Source organism: Rhincodon typus, chromosome 37 (genome assembly GCF_021869965.1).
Source record: "Rhincodon typus isolate 14 chromosome 37, sRhiTyp1.1, whole genome shotgun sequence".
NCBI classification, from domain to species: domain Eukaryota; kingdom Metazoa; phylum Chordata; class Chondrichthyes; order Orectolobiformes; family Rhincodontidae; genus Rhincodon; species Rhincodon typus.
Window position 1 is genome coordinate 13,297,834 of NC_063368.1, and position 21,908 is coordinate 13,319,741.

The 21,908-nt window shown below is 40.6% G+C and overlaps 1 protein-coding gene across 3 annotated transcripts in view; it reads left to right on the forward strand.

Annotated features, from left to right (window-relative positions):
* The window catches only part of pold1 (polymerase (DNA directed), delta 1, catalytic subunit), a 121,721-nt gene that overhangs the window by 75,215 nt on the left and 24,598 nt on the right, over positions 1-21,908 (forward strand). For all 3 annotated transcript variants that reach the window (XM_048617467.1, XM_048617466.1, XM_048617468.1), the window contains exons 18-23: positions 2,184-2,279; positions 3,940-4,077; positions 9,211-9,386; positions 10,347-10,499; positions 16,246-16,348; positions 20,713-20,845. In XM_048617467.1, the coding sequence (XP_048473424.1) occupies positions 2,184-2,279; positions 3,940-4,077; positions 9,211-9,386; positions 10,347-10,499; positions 16,246-16,348; positions 20,713-20,845 (799 nt within the window). The remainder of the gene's footprint in view (positions 1-2,183; positions 2,280-3,939; positions 4,078-9,210; positions 9,387-10,346; positions 10,500-16,245; positions 16,349-20,712; positions 20,846-21,908) is intronic.

Consider the following 21,908-nt stretch of genomic DNA (forward strand, 5'->3'; position numbering starts at 1 on the left):
ATGCTGAGATAACAAGGTGTAGAGCTGGATGAACACAGCAGGCCAAGCAGCATCAGAGGAGCAAGAAAGCTGACGTTTCGGGTCTGGACCCTTCTTCAGAAAAATTTTCTGAAGAAAAGTCCAGACCCGAAACATCAGCTTTCCTGCTCCTCTGATGCTGCTCAGCCTGCTGTGTTCATCCAGCTGTACGCCTTGTTATCTCAGATTCTGCAGCATCGGCAGTTCCTACTATCTCTGAAGCTGGTAGATGCTGTTGTTTACCACAAGGGGAATTGAATTCAGAAGTCATCAGGTTATGCATCAGTAAGGGTGTTCGTAAGACAGCATCTAGAGTTCTGTGTGCAGTATTGGTCATCTTATTTAATGATGTAAATGCATTCGAGCCAGTTTAGAGAAGCCTTGAAAAGTTGAGCCTGAGTGCAAGCTGGAAGACCAACGTCTCATCTTACACTTGGGGACCCTGCAGCCTGTGGAACTCAACATCAAGTTCAATAAATTTAGAACCTGATTCTATCCTTCTGTTTTTTTTTATTCACCCTGCATCCAGTTGACATGGTTGCTTTTAGCGCTGCCAACCCATTTTCACCCACTCCAACAACTGTTATCACATTGCATGGTTTACTTTCAGCACAGACTACCCATTCTCTGCCAACCTGACCTCTCACTATCACTTCCTCTGCTTCTCTTCTGTCCTGGTTTGCCATCCATAATCCCCTCATTTGCCTACCCCTATCACCGCTCTCTGTCTCGCGCTGTCACTCGTTTGTGTGCGCTCTCTGTCTCTCGCTTTGTCTCTGTCTCTCGCTTTGTCTCTGTCTCTCGCTTTGTCTCTGTCTCTCGCTTTGTCTCTGTCTCTCGCTTTGTCTCTGTCTCTCGCTCGCTTTGTCTCTCTCTCCCGCTGTCTCGCGCGCGCTCTGTCTCTTCTCATCCCCAGCCCCCACTAACCTCATCTTTACTTGAAATGTTAACTCTGCTTTCTTCACACAGATGCTGCCACATCTGATTTTTGCCAGCAATGTCTATTTTTGTTTCAGATCTCCAACATCTGCAATCTGTGTTTTATTTTACTAGACCTGTACCTGGAATGGACAGATTGTCCAATGGGGAAAGGTTGGACAGCCTAGGCTTGTTATCTGCCGGAATTTGGAAGAGTAAGAAGCTACTTGATTGAAAGATATAAAATCCGAATAGTCTTGGCAGGATAGATATGGAGAGGATGTTTACTTTGGTGGGAGAATTGAGAAACAGGGTCATCTGTTTTTCTGAGAGGGTCATGAGTCTTCGGAACTCTTCCAGAAAAGATGGTGGAAGCTGAGTCCTTGAATATTTCTGAGGCAGAGGTAAATAAAGTTTTGTTAAGCAAAGAGTGAAAAATTATCAAGCGTAGATAGGAATATGGTTTGAGATTACAATCAGATCTGCATTGACCTTATTGGCAATGCAGGCTCAAGGGGCTGAGTGGCCTCCTTCTGATTCAAGAATTTGTATATGTTCCTGTAATCTGGTGAAGTCTTCAACATGAGTTATACCTTTCCTCTCAATTCTGTATTTATGAATTTCAAAAAGCATTTCTCTAATTTCTGAGCCAAAATCATTTATGGTAAACATAAAACAACAGTCTTTTCAACACACATCAGTGTGGGACACCACTTCCCATTTTCTGTCTGTCTGAGAAATTTTCCATAATTCTTACCTTCAGTTTCAGTTTTGTGGCCACCTTTAGATTGCTTGTACTACCTGGTCTCTGACTCCATATATTTTGGTGAAAAGTTTTTTCTCACAAGACAGCTAATCAAAACATTTCTGAGAGGTCATATGTACTGCATATACTGCATTGCTGTTCTCTTGTCATTTTCAAACTGCGTAGATTAAAAATATATCTGAAATGAAATTAGCATAATTCACCTTTGATTAGGTGCAAATTTGGGGAGGATGGTACTGCAGCAGCAGGGGGAGCTTTGCTTTCTAACTAATATCAAAGTTATCAGCGCTTAATATTGATACTTGGTACCAGAAATGGAGAATATAATATTCCCCAGCACTTCCTATACCTTGATGATTTGAAAAAAAAAACACTCTAATTTTACATCTGTTTATCTTTTGTCAACTGGTCATTTCTCAGAGCAATTCTCTGTGCTTACAATGTGAAAGAATTGAGCTTTAAAATCAAATGTTTTTTCCAGAGTGTTACTGGGTTTGGCCGGCAAATGATTGAGAAAACAAAGCAACTTGTTGAATCGAAGTACACCATTGCAAATGGCTACAAAGCAGATGCTAAGGTAGGAATTGGTCCATTTTCCATCTGAAGGAATGCAATGTTAATATGCACATCAGGAACATTATTGCAAGAACATGATATTCTCTTGGAAAAGACCACCTCTAACCATCTAGTCCATTCAGGCACTTGCATATTTTAAGTTTATCACCACCCTAGCTACCTCCGTCTTCCCAGTCTGTCAAAGTGGTGTAAACATACTAGTTACCATACATCCAACCTTTGCATTATTTTCTTGTTACAACAGAGGCTGGAAGAATGCACTATCACTGTAATGCCACTACGCTGGTTGCAAAATAAAAACAAATACTTTTTCCAGTTAGATGACCAATTAGATAACTGATCTATATCAGATTTTTTAAAAAAAATCTACCTATTAGAATGAATACAATTATGGGTTTAATTATCAAAACCTATTATTAAAACCTATTAAGGGTGCAGTAATTGGTTAACCTACTCACTTACTAGTTATCCTACTAATATTAAAATATAAATGCTTATTGCTCTAAGTGAAACAAGCATGCAAACAAACACCCATCAGGGAAGGAGGGAAACATTAGATTTCTTTGCAAAGATTGGCTTTCAGGAGAAATAAATTTAACTGATGAGTTGTTCTTGAAGGCAAAAGGATAAAGTATAGGTTGTTCTGGTTTGTGTCGTCAAGTCACTAATCATGCATGTTCAACACAGACACAGCTTGTTCAGGAAATACAATATTGAGATGTTCTTTCAATCCTACTTTTAAAATAACACAGCATTTTGATGATACAGAGTACAAATGTTATTTGATACAGCACCAAGTCAAAAAGACCAGAAGGTCCTGTGTTAGATTGTTGTTTCTGTTGACTTAGACGATAACTTTTCCTGCTTTCAAATTCTCCCTGCACCTTTACTGTACTTCTGTTTCACCCTGAGCTGATCAAGGGGGCATTCTTTTCAGAAATGGAAAGGATCACCTGCACACCTTGTTCATAGCAAGCTTCTGTCCAACTCATTGGTTCTTAGCTGGCTTTACTCCAACCTAGCTAGATAAAGCAAGAATCTATCCAAGGCAATGCATATCAAAAACATCCCTCGAATGTCCCCAGTGAAGTTTTAATGACTTCCTTTAAAAGAACTACTCCAGATATTCCCATGGGACTTGAAATAAATTCCTTTTTTCTACAGTTCTTTAAAACTTAAGTCCTCAAAGCAATGTTAAATATAAGATGCCCTTGTAACAGTACCAGTCTTCTGTTGGGTATATTCTAACTCGGTGCTTAGTTCTCAGATTGTAGGACTTGAGGCCTATCCAGGCAAATGATTTGAGGGGTTGGAGGTTACTAAGTTTCCTCTTGTTTTTATGCTTGCGTGAATTATGTTATGCAGCTTTCAACAATCGTGCTACTTGTTCTCATTCAGGTAACTAGGTTGCTACTTCCAATAATAGAATGAGAATTGCACAGAAAGGAGCAGGAAGTATGAATGCAGCAAGTGTAAGAGCAGCAAAGGAGAAGAGGGGGGTAAAGAGGGGGGAGAAATAAAAGTACTGTAAAGGGCAGGAAGAATGAGAAAGTGGGAAACAGCAATTGACAAGTCAGCTGCACCATTTTATATATCTGCTCTGTATCATCAAAGGGATTTTTTTTCGCTTTTATCCTAGTTCCTAATTTGTTTTTAATTAGGTAATTTATGGCGACACAGATTCTGTCATGTGTAAACTGGGAACTGAGACCGTGAAGGAAAGCATGGCTTTGGGTCGTGAGGCAGCTGAATGGGTTTCAAGTCACTTCATTCCCCCCATTAAACTGGAGTTTGAAAAGGTGAGTGGAAAATCTAGTATGAATTTTTGTTGAGCTTGATTTGGTAAAAATGGAAGTGAGGAGTCTGAGAATATCATGGTTTTGGGTCCATCCCAGTTAAGTCTGCAGTACCATAATATAAATGCAGATTCTCAGACATTTGTCCTTTGGGTATTAAACCTCTATTTCCTCTCTTTCAGAGTTTGTGACCAAATCTGGATCCTTTTTTGTTTTAAGAGGTTAAAATTGGTTGCACTCAATACCAAATCAAATGTAAAACCTAATTCAGAGTTATAGATGTGGCTCTTGAGCTGTTTTACATTTACAGCTTAAAATGGTGTAGACATTCATGCTTGTTTAGCATTCATGAGGTTGTTTTATAAAACTAATGAAAGTCTTTTAAATTTGAAATCATTTCGTTTATTGATTGATAAAAAGAATGTCAAGCATGAAACTAATGGCAATTTAATTCAAAAACTAATTTTTCTTTTCCCCTGCAGAAGTCATACTTTTTTCTTGCTTCTTTGTTTTGTAACCAACAGCTTGTGAATATTTGCTCCTTTGGATTTGGACTATATCTGAATTGTAGCTCATGCGTTATTGGTCACAATTTGGAGAGAAAGTCTTTGTTGGTTAAGGACCTCTCATACCAGCTGTGTCAGATGTGGCACAATTGTTAACATAGTTCCTTTGAGTCAAAAGCTTGTAGATTTAAATTCCCCTGTAGAGACCTTGGATTAACACCTGGTGTGATATAGAGGGAGAGATACACTGTTAATGTCTCAACCAAAGTGCAGAACCTTTAAACAGATGCCTTACTGGGCCATTGGCGAGGATGTAGGAAGGAGTATCCCATGTGGAAAGAAGAAATAGACTGGTCCTTTGTTTGCTGGTATTAAGAATGAGAGATGATCTCATTGAAACACAATTTTTTCAGGGCTCAACAGGATAGATGCAAGAACGTTTTTCCTCTGATGGGTGGACGCGGGAAGATAGAGAGTGTGGCGTTTCCCAGTCTGTAACCAGTAGGCACATTATTGGAATAAAGGGCAGGCCATTAAGACTTAGATGAGAAGAATTTCTTCAATAAAGGTAGTGAATCTTTGGAAATCTCTGCACAGGGGGCTTTGGAGGTTCAGTTGTTGAATATTTTCAAGTTCAGTAGAAGGGAGATTCCATCAACACGAAGGGAGACTGATACCACAAAAGAATGGTGTTGACGTAGAACATCTTCCATGAACTCATTAAATGATGGAGCAGACTTGAAAGGACTAAATTGTCTTTTGCTCCTTTTCTTTATGCAAAGAATGTCATGGCACTTCTTGAAGAAGAATTTGTAGTTCTTTCTAATGTCCTAGCCACTGTTTATCCCTTATTGACATACATTAAAACATTCTCACTGATGTGCACAGCACTTTGAAGCCAATGACCATAATTAAAATAGTGATGGAAAAGGATTGACTGGGTCTAAAAGTTAAAGTTCTACATTGGAGGAAGGCCAATTTTGACAGTATTAGGCAAGACCTTTCAAAAGTTGATTGGGGTGGAGGTTTGCAGGTAAAAGGATGGCTGGAAAATGGGAAGCCTTTGAAAATGAGATAATGAGAGTCCAGAGACAGAATGTTCCTGTTAGGGTGAAGAGCAAGGCTCATAGGTGTAGGGAATGCTGGATGCCTACAGAATTTGAGGTTTTGGTCAAGAATAAGAAGGAAGCGTAGGTCAAGTATAGACTGCAGAAGTTTAATGATTCTGTAAAAGAGTAGAAAGGCAGTAGGAGTATATTTAAGATGGAAATTAAGAGGGCACAAAGGGAACATGAGATAGCTTTGGCAAATAGAGTTAAGGAGAATCCAAACGGATTCTACAAGTACGTTAAGGACAAAAGGGTAACTAGGGAGAGAATAGGACCCCTTACAGATCAGCAAAGCCACCTATGTGTTGAACCACAGGAGATGGAGAGATGCTAAATGAGTATTTTGCATCAGTGTTTACTGTGGAGAAAGATGTGGAAGATACAGAATGTGGGCAAATAAATAACGACATCTTGAAAAATGTCCATATTACAGAGAAGGTGATGCTGGATGTGTTAAAACTCATAAAGGTGGATAAGTCCCCAGAACCTGATCAGGTGTACCCTCGAACTTTGTGGGAAGCTAGGGAAATGATTGCTGGGCCCCTTGCTGAGATATTTGTATTATCGATAGCCACAGATGAGGTGCTGGAAGACTGGAGGTTGGCTAATGTGTTGCCACTATTTATGAAAGGCGGTAAGGAAAAGGCTAGGCACTATAGACTGGTGAGATTGATGTCAGTGCTGGGCAAGTTGTTGGAGGGAATCCAGAGAGACGGGATTTACATATATTTGGAAAGGCAGGGACTGATTACGGATTATCAACGTGGCTTTGTGTGTGGAAATCAGCTCTCACAAACTTGATTGAGTTTTTTGTAAAGTAACAAAAAGAATTGATGAGGGCAGAGCAGTGAACGTGATTTATATGGACTTCAGTAAGGCGTTCGACAAGGTTCCTCATGGCAGACTAGTTAGCAAGGTTAGATCACACGGAATAGAGGAAGTACTAGCTATTTGGATGCAGAACTGACTGAAAGGTAGAAGACAGGGTGATGGTGGAGGGTTGCCTTTCAGACTGGAGGCCTGTTACCAGCGGTGCGACACAAGGATCGGTTTTGCGTCCACTGGTTATGGTCGTTTATATAAAATGATTTGGATGTGAAGAAAGGTATGGTTAGTAAGTTTGCAGATGACACCAAAATTGGAGGTGTAGTGGAGAGCGAAGAAGGTTACCTTAGAGTACAATGGGATCTTGATCAGATGGGCCGAGGGTTAGCAGATGGAGTTTAATTTATGAGGTACTGCATTTTGGAAAGGCAGATTTGCACAGTACTTGTACACTTTAATGGTAAGGTCCTGGGGAGTGTTGATGAACAAAGAGACCTTGGAGTGCAAGTTCATAGTTCCTTGAAAGCAGACTCACAGGTAGGTGGGATAATGAAGACAACGTTTGGAATGCTTACCTTTATTGGTCAGTGCACTGAGTATCGGAGTTGGAAGGTCATGTTGTGGCTGTAAAGAACATTGGTTAGGCTGCAATTGAATATTGTTTGCAATTCTGCTCTCCCTCCTATGGGAAAGATGTTGTGAAACTTGAAAGAGTTCAGAAAAGATTTACAAGGATATTGCCAGGATTGGAGGGTCTAAGCTGTAGGGAGAAGGTGAAAAGACAGGGGTTGTTTTCCCTGGAGCGTTGAAGGCTGAGGGGTCACCTTGTAAAGGTTTATAAAATCATGAGGGGCATGGATAGGGTAAATAGACAAGGTATTTTCCCTTGGGTGGGAGAGTCCCAAGACTAAAGGGCGTAGGTTTAAAGTGAGGGAGGAAAGATTTAAAAGGGACCTAAGGAGCAACTTTTTCTCGCAGAGGCTGGTGGGTGTATGGAATGAGCTGCCAGAGGAAGTGGTGGAGGCTGGTACAATTACAACATTGAAAAGGCATCTGGATGGGTACATGAGTAGGAAGGGTTTAGGGCATTATGGGCCAAATGTGGCAAATGGGCGCATTGGACCAAAGATTCTCTGTGACTTTACTGCATTCAAATTGGCTGTCATATACCCTACACCATGACAGCGATTGCACTTCACGGTGTTTAATTGGCTTTGGGATGTCCTGAGGTCATGATAGGCACTATCTAAAAGCACAAATTTTCTTAAAAATTAGGTGTTCAAATAGATCCTGCCTGAAATCTTAAGGGCTAAACACAAAGCTTGTATTCCAGTTTCTATGACCTTGCTGATGTCAGTTATTAATGCTCTGAAAAGCCCATTCCAAAACATGACCTAAAAAGTCAAACACAACAGGCGAGTAAATAAGAAATGCAAGTATAAGTCTTTCAAAAGCTGAATTGCCCTGTCTTATCAGTTAGGTCAGGTGCATTATTGAAACAATAAAATACATTAGTATAGAGTTTGATTTGCAATATAAATACTCCAACGCGCTTCATTAGGAAGCAAGAGACTAGGAAGAAGTGACTGAAATCTTGAATGAAGAGATGGATTTTGAGAAACTGAAGTATGAAAGAGATGCAGAGGTGAAGGAATGTCTAGAGGAAATCAGAGAGAGCTCAAGAAGCTGATGATTCAGCAACATATGGTGTAACATTGAGAGGTTGCACAAAACATTAACCCTTCTGAGGTACAGCGTCATGGGGTAATCGTATACAGTTGAAGCGATTGCATGAATAGATGAGACCATACAAGGATTTACAGAGAAGGATTTTCGTACTGGAGGACAGGAGTGCAGTTAAGATATTGTTTGGGGGTAAGGTGCGTGCTTTGGAGTTTTGGATACATGTGAGGGGTGTAGTATAGAGGACCAGCAAGGGAAAGGTTGGAGTAGTCAGATCTGGATGTAAAAAGGCATTAAAGGTTTTGGTTGAGCAGAAACATTGCACATCCACTTTGGGCCCTCTGTAAACTTGAGAATGTCCGAAGCTCTGTTGCCTGTGCCCTTACTTGTAGTGAATCAACTTGCTGACCTATATTGGCTCCCACTTAAGCACCATCTTTGTTTCAAAACACTCGTCCTTCCATGGCTTTGCATCTGTCTACCTTTCTAACTTCTCCAGCCCTACAATCTTTAGATATTTCCATGTTTCTAACTCGCTTCTCAAGCACATCTTATCACATCACCTTTGCTTAGTTTTAGAATTTGTTTACCAAACCTTTCCATCTCTTTACCTTTCATTCCTGTTTTAAGATTGCCATTAAAACCCTTCTCTTGACCAAACCTTTGATCATCTACACTCCTTGAAAAGTTCCATATGTGGCTTGGTGTCAGATTGTATCCATGAATACTCCTGTAAAACACCATGGAACATTTCAAGATGCTACATAAATATAGTTATTGCTGTTGTTCATAAGAGGTCTGAAACTGCTTGTGACATAAGACTCTAGTACAAAACGTCTGATTCAGTCTGAAGTAATGTCTGGGAAAGGAGAAGGAGGAATTGGTGTCAGGGAATTTTGTTTTTGAAGTGTGTCAAAGATGATCTTGATTATTCCAGAGGAAAAATTAGATTGACTAACCCTTCCCCTTTGGCAGATGGTGACAGATAATATTTCTACAAATCTCTGTTTTAGGTGTATTTCCCATATCTGCTGATCAACAAAAAACGCTACGCTGGATTGTACTTTTCCTCCAACCCAAATACCCATGATAAGATGGATTGCAAGGGTATAGAGACGGTGAGAAGGGATAATTGCCCACTGGTAGCCAACTTGATCAATACTTGTCTTCAGAAGATTTTAATTGACAGGTAGTTATGAATCTGTTTTATTTTCTATTTCATTCAATCTTGGTTTGGAAGATTCATTTCTCCACTGAGTATGGTTATGCGGGGTATATACACTGATGAAATTTGACACCTGAAGAAAGGGTTGATTGAAAATTGATAAGATGGTCACTAGATGCATTGTCCTTTTATCTCCAAAGTTGAAGATTGAATCCACTGAAGAAAGGGTGGATGGAGATACCGTAACCCATTATTAAATTTCATATCTTTAGAAATTGAAAGAGCTTCCAAACAAGACTAGTTTTTAAAAATATTTTCCTAAGAAATTGGAGCTCGTCCTGGTTTCGCCAATTCATTACTTAAACCTGTGCATCATTCAGCTAGATGCTGACACTTTGGTTGAATTTTGAAGTTGGCGCACAGTCAGAACGTTGCATTGGCTTGGATACGATAAAACATGTTTTCCTAGTTTGTGTCTGATGAGTCTTCAGTGCCCTTGTAAAAACCTCTTGGCAGTTAGGGTGTAAAGCAATTTGATTAGACCTGAAAACCCAAATTAATCTGAACCATGAAATTAGCTGTATGTTCGATATTCAGAGTGTCAAGTGGAAAGCGATGCAGCGTCAGAACCTGCACTAATGTCCTAAAACTGTGAAAAGGCGTGCTATTTCAGAAAGATTTGGAAGGCCTTTCATTGCTTGAGGTGTATCTGTCGCTGCAGAGCTTAGTGTGATTTCGTCCTCCTACTCTCGTCTTGCCCCCAGCCAAGAGATAGGCACTACCAGAGGTGTTTATGACTCAGCATGCCACCATATTGTCTGAAGGAGATACCTGAATGGGGATTAACATGCAAAACATGGAACAGATACCAAAGAACAAATGGCCTACTCCTGATCTTAATTTATATGTTTGTAATTCATCATTTGTTATGAAGGGCAAAGTATATTGCAGGGTTTCATTGGCTACACTTTTACTCCATAACAGGGATCCAGCAGGAGCAGTCGAGCACGCAAAAGAAGTTATCTCTGATTTGCTGTGTAATAGGATTGACATCTCACAGCTCGTGATTACAAAGGAACTCACAAGGATGGCTGATGAGTATGCAGGGAAACAGGCCCATGTGGAGCTAGCAGAAAGGTAATTTGATGTCTGTCTTCTCTTAAGATTTCTGTCTGTCTTGCCCCACTCCACCTTCTACCCCTACCCCTTCATTTACAGTTTTCTTGCAAATTTCAAGACTTGCTGGAACCTGGTTTCATGCATGTTGGCAGTCCTCTGGTACCTCACTGAAGTAGCCTTTATTATTGTATGAGGCTACATGGAGGTTGCCACCAGACCTGTGCATGCAGCCAAATCCAGTTCAGTTCATTAATGGCATCAATCTGCACATCTTTCTCACTAGGAAATTTTAAGACATAGGAGTCATGCTTTTATTTTCTCCCTAACTTGAGTGAAACTGACTGTCCTGCACAAGAACAGCAAATTTGGCACTGACCATCTGCTCAAAACTCAGTGCCTGGTATGTTTGTCAGTTCTGACTCAGTGAATGATGCTCTTGCCACTGAGTCAGACAGTTGTGGCTTCAAGTCCCACCCCAGGGACTTGAGCAGAGCACATAATCTAGAGTAGTATTTCATTGTGTTATAGGGGCGTGCTGCACTGTTGGAGGTGCTACCTTCTGGATGAGAAGTCAAACTGAATCTCCATCTACTGTCTCCTGAGAACCCAATAGATCCCATGGCAGTATTTGAAAGAGACCAAGGGAGTTTATCTGTCAAACTGAGATCACAGATTATTTGATCATTACTACGACTGATTTTGGAACCTGGTCCTACACAAATTGACTACCATCTTCCTCTTACAACAATGACTACACTTTTAAAAAAAACAAAAACTGCAGTGAGCTCTGGAATATTCTTAGGTTGTAAAAGGTATTATATGTACGAAAGTTCTTTCCTTGTAGCTCCTGAAGTGACTTAAGAGCTTGCATTGATCCTGATTTCCTGACTGCATTTTCTTACCAGTGCACGTGAAAGAAATGGTTTGAAGATTTCTCAAGTGACAGTGAAAATAGCTGTGAAATCCAGTTGTGTCTGAAGAGTGGTCGAATATGTATATGTGGGGAATTGAGTGAGTTGAGAGAGAAATGCCTATGGATGCTTTGGAATGAATTTCTTTTTGGTTTTGAATCTCCTACCAAGTTATCAAAATTTGCTTTTGAAAAGCTTAGGCAGATTTTGTTAGTACTGCAGTACGGAGTGGGAATACTGCATTTGGAAATGTGTTTTGTTTTGTTTCCAACGAGGAGCCAGAATCATTGACCTGTGTTTTGCAGGAAATGCAGAAATAGCAACTTGAGGCTGCGCCACACAGCAGCTGCAAGACCAGAAGCCGTTGCGCAAAATACAAAAAAAATGTTGCTTTGAGATAAAATTGCTCAGATTTCCTGTGACCAAGCGACCTTTAATATTTTTTTAATCTGAAGCCATGCTTGACGATGATGAGAGGGAGGGAGAAAATGAAATACCCATGCTTATATTTGTGGGGAAAATATTCAAATAGAAAGACTTACATGTTGCCTTAATGCATCTCTCCAATCTACTTCCAAGTATATCATACACAATGTATTGCTTTAAATTTCAGTAACTGTTGCGTTGACAAACATGATGACCAGTTAAATGTAGTAAGACACCACATAGAGTAGTGGTGGCCTATCCATGACCAGTGCTTAATGGTAATGGTGTGTACTATCTGTGAAGGTACATTGGAGCAAGGTTTCTTCATAAGCTCTTCCAAACTCTGTGACTTCTGCCATCAGGAAATACAAAGACAGCTTGCGCATTGGTGAGCCATCACCTTTAAGTTGGCCAAGTTTCAAATGTCCCAACCTGGACATGAATTGCCATTCTTTCAACGTTGCTGGCTTTAAATTCTGACACTGTACCTGAGATTGCAGAGTTCCTGATTGGTGTGGAGAGTGCATAAACTGTGACACCCAAGATATAACAGTTGTGTACGACAAGTTGGAAGGACTGGAATGTCTTTCCTGTCTGTTGATAAATTAGGGACAAAGTCAGAAGTCACACAGCACTAGGTTATAGTCCAATAGGTTTATTTGGAATCATGCAAGCTGTCGGAGCGTAGCCCTCGCACTCACTGCACCTGACAAAGGGGCCATGCACCGAAAGCTTGTGTGATTCCAAACAAACCTGTTGGACTATAACCAGGTGTTGTGTGACTTCTGACTTTGTCCACCCCAGTCCAATACCGGCACCTCCACATCATAAACTTGGGAAGTTAAGAATATGGGGAAAGAGTAGGGAATTAGGATTGACAAAAGTGGCAGCTGGCTCAGTGGTCTAAATGTTCTATTTTGTTATCTATGTTTCTTTAGTTTTGTTTTGAAAAAAGGTTTGATACCATTGATAAAGGCTCCCCTGATCAAATGTTCGTAAAGAAAAGAATTGAATCTTGCAATTGCTCATTGGCATTCTGTCCCTATCAGTTGGAGCCATGCACTCACCCTCACTCCCAAAGGCAGAGAGGGTCTCATGGATGCAGTTCACTGATTATGTTGATATAAAATAAAAAAAAGGTGCAGAGGTCACGCATCGTTAACAGCCTGGCCCAATCTCAACGCCCTTGCTCTTGTCTGCTCATGTCCGATGCAGGTGTTCGGGCAATAACGTCTTATTTTAGAATTAATCAGACCCACGCAAAGGATTATGGGACTTTCCTTTACACAGTTGTGGCTTCTTTGTGGGTAGTGGGTGATCGTTGTAATCAAGACTTGTCTATTTTTAGCATCATTGACACTATTCAATTTTTTTCTCTTTTGTTTTCACATAATCGCAAAGTTTATTTTGAGGTTCAATTTGAATGAGATTCCCTTCAGTCTATGACTTACATAGTAGATTTAGGACCCATCCTCTCACTTTGTATTTGAATGAGCCACTAACTTAGGGAAGCCTTTCTAAAACTTCAAAGACGTTGTTGCTTCAGAGTCCCCATTTCATTCCTTTGTGTCTAACCAAATCTCTTGAAATTCTGACTTTTGCTAGAATGTGCTTCAAAAAGACCTTATTGCAAGTCACGTCACATGTATCCTCTTTCTCATTTACTATTCCAAGTGCATTTTCTGTCATTAAGAATTGGGCTAGGTATTTTTTTGTCTCCTCTGCATTCTAACTCCCAACTCCATTTCCCTAAGCGTGATATCTTAGTTACCGCTGCAGCTGAAACCATGTAGCTTGGTACAGACCTGGAATTGAATCTGGTACCCTCTGGTCAGTTTAACTTTGAGTTTAATTTTATTAATGCAAGCCAAGACTATGTTCTGAAGAAGGGTTACTGGACCTGAAACATTAACTCTGCTTTCTGTCCGCAGATACCGTCAGATCTGCTGACTTTTCTCAGCAATTTCTGATTTTCTTCTGATTTCCAGCATCTGCAGTTTTTTAGTTTTTTTTTACTGCAACCAGAATTACTGCTTCTAGTTACAATGTTAATCTTCTTGTTGGAAAGATGATTGGATTGATGCATGATGCCTCCCAAATTTGATTAGCCTGGTGGTTGCTACCTTAGTTTATACATGACCAGTGAGTGCTATGGGATGGGGGAATGATATTAAATTAACTGCTCTGTAATTTCCTGCTTTCTGTTTTCCTTCATTTTGCATAAGAGAGTTCCATTTGCTATCTTCTAATCTAATGGTTTGTCTCTGAATCAAGGGAGTTTTGGAAAATTAAAGCTAATGCATTAATTGTTTGAGACGATTACAAGCAAATTAGACTAAGGAGAGCCAGTGGACCTGTTCTATCTGGATTAGCAGAAGGCCTTTGACAAGGTGCCGCACACGTGGCTGCTAAATAATATGAACCCATGGTGTTTCGGGTATGATGCTGGCATGGATAGAGGATTGGCTGACTGGCAGAAGGCAGAGAGTAGAAATGGCAACTAATCAAGCTCCACAGGAGTCAATGTTGGGAACACAACTATGCACGTTATACATTAACAATCTGAACAAAAGAACTGAGGGCATTGTTGCTAAGTTTGCAAATGACACAAAGATAGTTGGAGGGACAGGTAGTATTGAGGATGTGGGGAGGCTGCAGAAAGATTTGGACGGGTTAGGAGAGTGGGCAAAGAAGTGGCAGATGGAGTACTGTGCGGGAAAGTATGAAGTTATGCACTTTGGTAGGAAGCATAAAGGTGTAGACTATTTTCGAAATGGGGAAAGGTTTTGAAATATGAAGTACAAAGAGACTTGGAACCCCTACTTCAGGATTCTCTTAAGGTTAATATATAAGTTCATTGGCAGTTAGGAAGGCAAATGTAATGTTGGCATTCATTTCAAGAGGGCTAGAATACAAGAGCAGAGATGTACTGCTGAAGCTATTAAGGCTCTTGTCAGACCACATTTGGAATATTGTGAGCAGTTTTGGACCCATTATCTAAGGAGGGATGTATTGGTGTTGGAGGGGGTTTGGGGGAGATTTACAAGAATGGTCCTGGGGTCAAAGAGCCTGTCATATGATGAGCAGTTGAGGACTCGGTTGTTGGGGGGAGGTGGTCTGTACTCAATGGAGTTTAGAAGGATGATGGTAGGGAGCTCATTGAAACTTACAGAATACTGAGAGACCTGAATAGAGTAAATGTGAAGAAGATGTTTCGACTAGTAGGGGAGACTAGGACCTGAACGCACAGATCAGAGTGATGGGATGATCCTTTTAGAAGTGAAATGAATTTTTTCTAGCAGAAGATGGTGAATCTGTGGAACTCACTGCCGCAGTGGTGGGCAAGTCATTGAGTGCATTTAAGACAGAGAAAGGTAGGATCTAATTAGCAAGGGGATCAAGAATTACAGGGAGAAGGCACGAGAATGGATTTGAGAAATAAGTCCACCATGATCAAATGGTGGAGCAGACTTGTTGGACCGAATGGCCTAATTCTTCTCCTATATCTTATAGTCAATTATCTCACTAACCACGACTTTTAAGACTCTCAGATGAAGTCGTTCTGGACCTGGGGACATGTTAGCCTGTAGCTTCAACAATTTGCTCATTGCCATTTCCTTGTGATTTTTTTCCTGTTTCTCCCTCCCTTTTATTTCCTGATTTATCCCTGTTTCTGGGATGCTACTTATATCCTCAGTATAAACATTTTCAGGGTCTTTGTTATAAATAATTGTATCTGGCACTCAAGTTCTGGTCCACTGTCCTGAGAATCCAGTTACTGATCATTGTACAAAATGCAGTTATGTCTTCAGCTAATACTGATGTGCTTGTGAGATCTCCACTTTTAAATCAGTGGGAATGAGGAGCTATTTAGTAACAAAAGAAAATATCTTCAGTTTCCATTTAATACTATACAAATAATACAATCCTGAAGTACTCGTCTTGACTATTAAAATGCAATTCTGCCATGAAATACAGAATTTATATCTTTGCACCATGTTCTGCAGCGCTAGATTATGCGAGAGGAGGTCATACTCAACCAACTGGTCTGTAGTTACCTCTCAAACTGTCAAACTGGAGTCTGTCACATATGCAGACTGGTCTTGCAGACGTAAACTCATTTTCATCAACTTGCCAGCATAATTTGTAAGGCATTCTTGTGGTTAGCATTATCCTTAATTTGGAATGAAAATGTTTTCTCTTAAGTAGTAACGTTGATTGAAGTATTATCTCTGGTCACTATGTTTGTTCCACCATAGCAGAGTGTTGTATGGCCTAGTAATTACCAAGTCCCCAGAGTTTAATTAGAGAATCACAATTGATTTAATACTTGAAATAATTGACTGGAATCAACTTTTAAAACATATAATTGACTGGAAAGTTGTTTTGCAAGTGTGTTTTGATCCATTCCAATCAATGTCATACAGGATGCGAAAGCGAGATGCAGGCAGCGCACCGAATCTTGGAGACCGAGTGCCCTATGTCATCATCAGTGCTGCAAAAGGTGTAGCGGCCTACATGAAGTCTGAGGTACAAATGTTTCATTTTGTTTCAAAATTTGCTTGGTGCTGGCTAAGTCTCATCTATTACCAATTTGCAGCTTTTCTGTCAGCTTGAATGCTTTCACTTTGATCAGTAACGTCTTTTATGCAAGTTTTGGGTATGCAATTCCAGGATTATGAAGATTAACAATAAGATTGGAAGGTATCTTTTATTTCCTGAGGTCCCAAAGCACTTTCAGCCAATCAACTATTTTCAAACCTCAGTGGCTATTGTAATGTAGGGAATGTTTTGCCAAATGCACACAGTAAGATCCCATAAAAAAGTAATAACGCGATGACCAGATAATCCATCTTACTGATGTTGGCAGTAGAGGCATGGTAATTATTGTTCAACTTGAGGTTTTGGAGGGATCTTTAAGGTGATCGTGTTTCCTCATTGCTGCTACTTTACCTCGATGGTAGAGATTGCAGGTTAGTTGGTGCTGATATATTCACCTACATGAGTTGATGGTGTTTCACTGGTGCGTGGTGTTCCGTAATTGTAGCAGTGTATAGAGTTGATAGAGTTCTGTGGCCCGGGACTGATTAGCAAAACGGTTATGTCCTAGATGGTGTTAGGAAGTGTTGTAGCTGTACCTCTCCAGACAAGTGGCAAGTATGCCATCTCATTCTTGATCTTTGCAGGCTTTGAGTGATGAGCAGATGAGGTGTTTGTCCTGGAATGTGCAGCATCTGCCTTGTTCTTATCCTTAAGGTGTTTTGGTTATTTTTAGTCTGTATGTTGTAAGGTTGTTATTGTCCTTTTTTAAATTTCACTTTCTAATTCCACATCTTTTTGATGTTGGGAAATTCAGAGGGAGCTGCAAGCAAAGCAGACAATTGGAGAAACTATATAAAATGTACCCGTAGAGATTGGCTGTTTTGGTATAGAAGTATGTTCTTCAACAGCTGGTGGGCACTCATCCGTAGAAGACATTAGAGAGTGCCTGGTTCTCACTTGTCCAAGTTGATATGTATGCCACATTTTTCATCAGAAGTTGACAAATGGCAGGCAGGTTTTTGCCTCATTTTTCCTCTTCCATGCTGATATTTCTCTTATCGACAGTAGTTTCCTTGCAATAGAGAGGCTAAGTAAAATTCTTTCATAGGATCATCCTGTAGTGCTCCATCTATATTGCTCATGAGTGCAAAAGAATGGAGTCAATCACCCAAACGTGCAGTCTAAAATTTTATCCTGTTTCCAAATACCCACCCTCTCCAAAAGAAACATATTAGCATTTAGGGTGCATGCTAGAGAAGTTGAAATTAATGACAGTGCCTTCTGAGAGTGTTTTTGGGAACCCTCCTCATTGTGGTATGAACTACGCAGTGCTTGGGGAAGTGAGCCTTTGAGCACTTGTTCTCTTTTTTCAGTTTTGTGAAAGTATTTCCTTATTTTCTGAACATGTTTAATTGATCGCTTAACTTCCTCAGCTCAGAAAGAGAAAGTTCAGTGGTTTTGGTGTTTGTGTTGTATCAGGTGTGTTTCCCATCCTACAATAGTATAGGGGGATGCCCATAACAATTGAACCTAATAAGGCAAAGTTTCTGCACCTAGCAAGCAAACCACAAAGGAACTGTTTTTGTAGTCCACTGCAGCAAGCTAGGACCTATGAAATAAAAGGGCCATTTATGAGTTAGTAACAGAAAATACAGTTTGGAGCTGGAGGAACACAGCAGGCCAGACAGCATCAGAGGAGCTGGAAAGTTGACATTTCGGGTCGGGACCCTTCTTTCTGTTTGCTCTGCCCAATTTTATCCTCATGCTCTGTTTTCAGAAGGATGGCCCTCCTCTGGAATTTTTCACTTCCCAATTCAGGCATCCTGTAGTTACTCGGTGAGCTTGCCAGTTAGTCTGGTGCTGAGGGTCTGTGTCAGTTGGTAGCTGGATTGAAACTATGGAAATTCCTCAATTCTTTTCACACAAAACCTTCCCAGCTTTCATGAGATGAAATATCTTTAACAGCTACTTAAGGGTTTGTGCAGAAGAATCGCAGGGGTACGAAGTGTCACATTTTTGCAACGCAATTATGTTCATGATGGACTTTTGAAGATTTAATTTCATAATCTGTTGAATGAAGAATCAAACAAAAAGAATATAAATATTGTTGTGAAAAATGCTATCATCATAAGTACAACTAGATAAAAATATAATAGGGTTGTTAAGAAGGCGTTCAGCATGCTTCATTGCTCAGACCGCCGAGTATAGAAGTTGTGTCATTATACTAAGGTTATACAGGACATTGAGACCTGTTTTCGAGTACTGAGAGATGTCTGGTCATCCTGCTATGGGAAGGATATTATTAAATTGGAGGGGGGAGAGGGTCAGAAAAGATTTACCAGGATGTTGCCGGGAATAGAGGGTTTGAGTTAGAAGGAGAGGCTGGATAGGCTGGAACTCTTTTCACTGGAGCGTAGGAGGTTGAGGAGTGACCATATAGAAGTTTATAAAATCATGAGGAGTATAGATAAGGTATAGATAGGCTAGGGTCTTTTCCCTAGGGTGGGGGAGTTCAAAACTCGAGGGCGTATTTTTAAGTTGCGAGGAGAAAGTTTTGGAAAGGACATAAGGGGCGCATTTTTATGCAGAGTGTTTCATGTGTAGAATGAACTGCCAGAGGAAGTGGTGGATGCAGGTACAGTTACAATATTTAAAAGACATTTGAATAAGTACATGAATAGGAAAGGTTTGGAGTGATATGTGTCAAATGCAGGCAAGTGGGACTAGTTTAGTTTGGGGAGCTTGGTTGGCATGGACTAGTTGGACCAAAGGGTCTATTTCCATGCTGTGTGATTTTTATGACTCAATCTGTGCAGAGCTAGCTGTTCTCATTTGGGCAGGAATTAGTCCCTGGGTGTGATGAGATTGGGGATTCCATTCTAGGATCCCCTTTCAGACATCCTCTGCTGGGCAACGTGTACGTTAGTCGAAGATAAGACCATAAGAAGTAGGAACAAGATTAGGCCGTTTGGACTCTTGAGCGTGCTCTTCTGTTCAATAGACTGTTTCCACTGCAGCTGCTCCTTGGTGGTGCTTCCACAACAGTGGGGTATAGGGAATTACAAGAATTTGCCACAACTGGTGGATGTTAAAGGACAACAATTCATTTCTGATTCCACATGGTTTGTAACTTGAGGGGGAATTTGGAGGTGATATTATTATTCAGGTTCGTTGGTAGAACTAACAGGTGAGGTGTTGAGGTATCCTTTCTGAATTGTAGCAGTGGATCCTGAAGTTTGAACATATAACGGCCATGGTGTGCTAGTGTGAACCAAGTGTGTTACTAAGGTCATTAACGTTGCACTGATCCAGTTTTATTCTGGATGGTGTCCAACTTTGAGTGTTGCTGTTGTAATTGCACCCTTCTAGGCAAGTGATGGTGAATATTCTGAAGTCTTGTATGTGACAGAGAGATCCTGAAGAGAGCAGGATTAAGTTAACTGCTAAGTACTTGACCATTTGGATTGCTCCTCTCAAAAACTGTCTGCAAATTTACTGCCATTGTGAATCTCCTCCTCTGCACTAGCCTTTTCCTTCAAGTCAGTTAGTGAAGGAGGTTCTGTGGATCTTAGACAACTAGCTTTGAATCTATTCCAGAGCCAGTTAATCTCCCCTACCAGTTCCTACTCCCTTACTCTTAACCCCAGGCAGTGGTCACTCTTCCCATAATGATCCTGAATTGCCCTGCCCTCTCCACCACCACTGCAAAAATGTACCCGCTGCACACACCCCTCCCATGCCCTTTGGAATTCTTGGCTATTGTCTGTCCAGCCAATGTCAAAACAGTCATCAGCATTGTTGTGGGGCTGATCAGATTGAGCTTTTTTATAAGATTGAGAGAGTAAGGTCTGAATATATCAAGGTGTGAAGGAGGGATGTGTCGGGTGTTGAGGGGGTGAGGGTGAGCACTTGTGGTGGAGTGAAGAAAGGGGTTGAGCAGTAAATAAGTAAATGCTGGTCATGAAATAATGAGTAATTGTAGCTGTTATTTTTGAAAATGTTTTGCTGTGAAACAGCTGGAAGTTACATCATTAACTCCAGCTTTGTGATGTTTAAACGGAATACGGCTAGTATTGGCATGAAAGAGTGAGCTTACTTGCTTTCCCTTGACTATTCTGCATCACAAGGAAATAGTTGGATTCCAGGTACTTTCCACGTTTCTGAAGAAGCCTGGATTGGAAGTCCTGCCAGAAATGTGGAGACTGTGCATAGTTAAAAAAAAAAATTGTAGGAACAGTTCATACTCCTCAGAAGAATCAGGCAATGATTTATTTTGATTTAAGCTTTCTGTTGTAGAATTTTGTTTCCAATTTATAATGATCCTTTATGCCTTCTCATTTCTCTCCCTCAAGGATCCAATCTATGTTCTGGAGAACAACATTCCAATTGATACGCAGTATTATCTGGAGCAGCAACTTGCAAAACCGCTTCTGCGAATCTTTGAGCCCATCTTGGGAGAGACCAAGGCAGAAGCTGTGCTCCTGAGTGAGTGAACTTAAACCTTGCAGCATTAATCTCATGCGGTGACTATTGTGGAATTATTAGTCTTATTGAGCTGGTTTGTTGTTTTTCTGCAGACGTTTCATTACCCTGCTGGGTAATGAAACGTCTGCGGAAAAAACAACGAACCAGCTCGGCAAGCCAACCAACCACAGCATCCATAATCCGAGCTACAAATCTACTCTGAAACCTTAGAGTCTTATTGACCATACCTTTCTGGCATAGAATTATTAAGTTCAGTGACAAGTGTTTTCTTCTTTGTTAGAAGTGAATCACCAAATACCAATGGTTTAGTGTAAGTCTGAAGCATACATCCTTATTTTGATTATTGATTAAGCCTGTTGTCTCTTATAATCCCTACCCTCTGCAAAAATACTAAGAAAGTTGTGCCCTTAATTTTTTTTCTTCTGCTGGCTTTGTTTGGATGACGCCCAATGAGAAATCAAGAAAACCCACTTCTTTTTTCCCTAAAGGCACTAAGTGATGTTGGGTGTATTGTACCTGGTTCAGGTGGTTACCTTCATTTCTGAGTTTAGATACTGACGATTAGCAAGCTGTTCATCTGAGGAGTTGAAGTCTAGCTTGATCTGTCCTCATCTGAAAGTATGGAGACTGGTCAAAGTAGGAACTCTGACTTTTCAAGGCAAAATTTTTTTTTTAAAATACTTGGATGTAAAGAAGCACATGCTGCTAATCTAGCTGATTCACCACAGACTGGGCTGTGTGTTTAGCTGCAGCTTTTAAGGAGAGATGTTCATAAATTAAGATTGCATTTGAAAGAAGCTAGCTGAAGGCACTCCTTACTAAGTTTTTGAGGGTCTTTCCCTCCCCACCCTTATCTGCTTTCCGGAGGGACAACTCTCTCCGTGACTCCCTTGTCCGCTCCACACTCCCTTCCAGCTCCACCACACCCGGCACTTTTCCCTGCAACCGCAGGAAGTGCTACACCTGCCCCCATACCTCCTCCCTCACCCCCATCCCAGGCCCCAAGAAGACTTTCCACATCAAGCAGATGTTCACCTGCACATCTGCCAATGTGGTATACTGC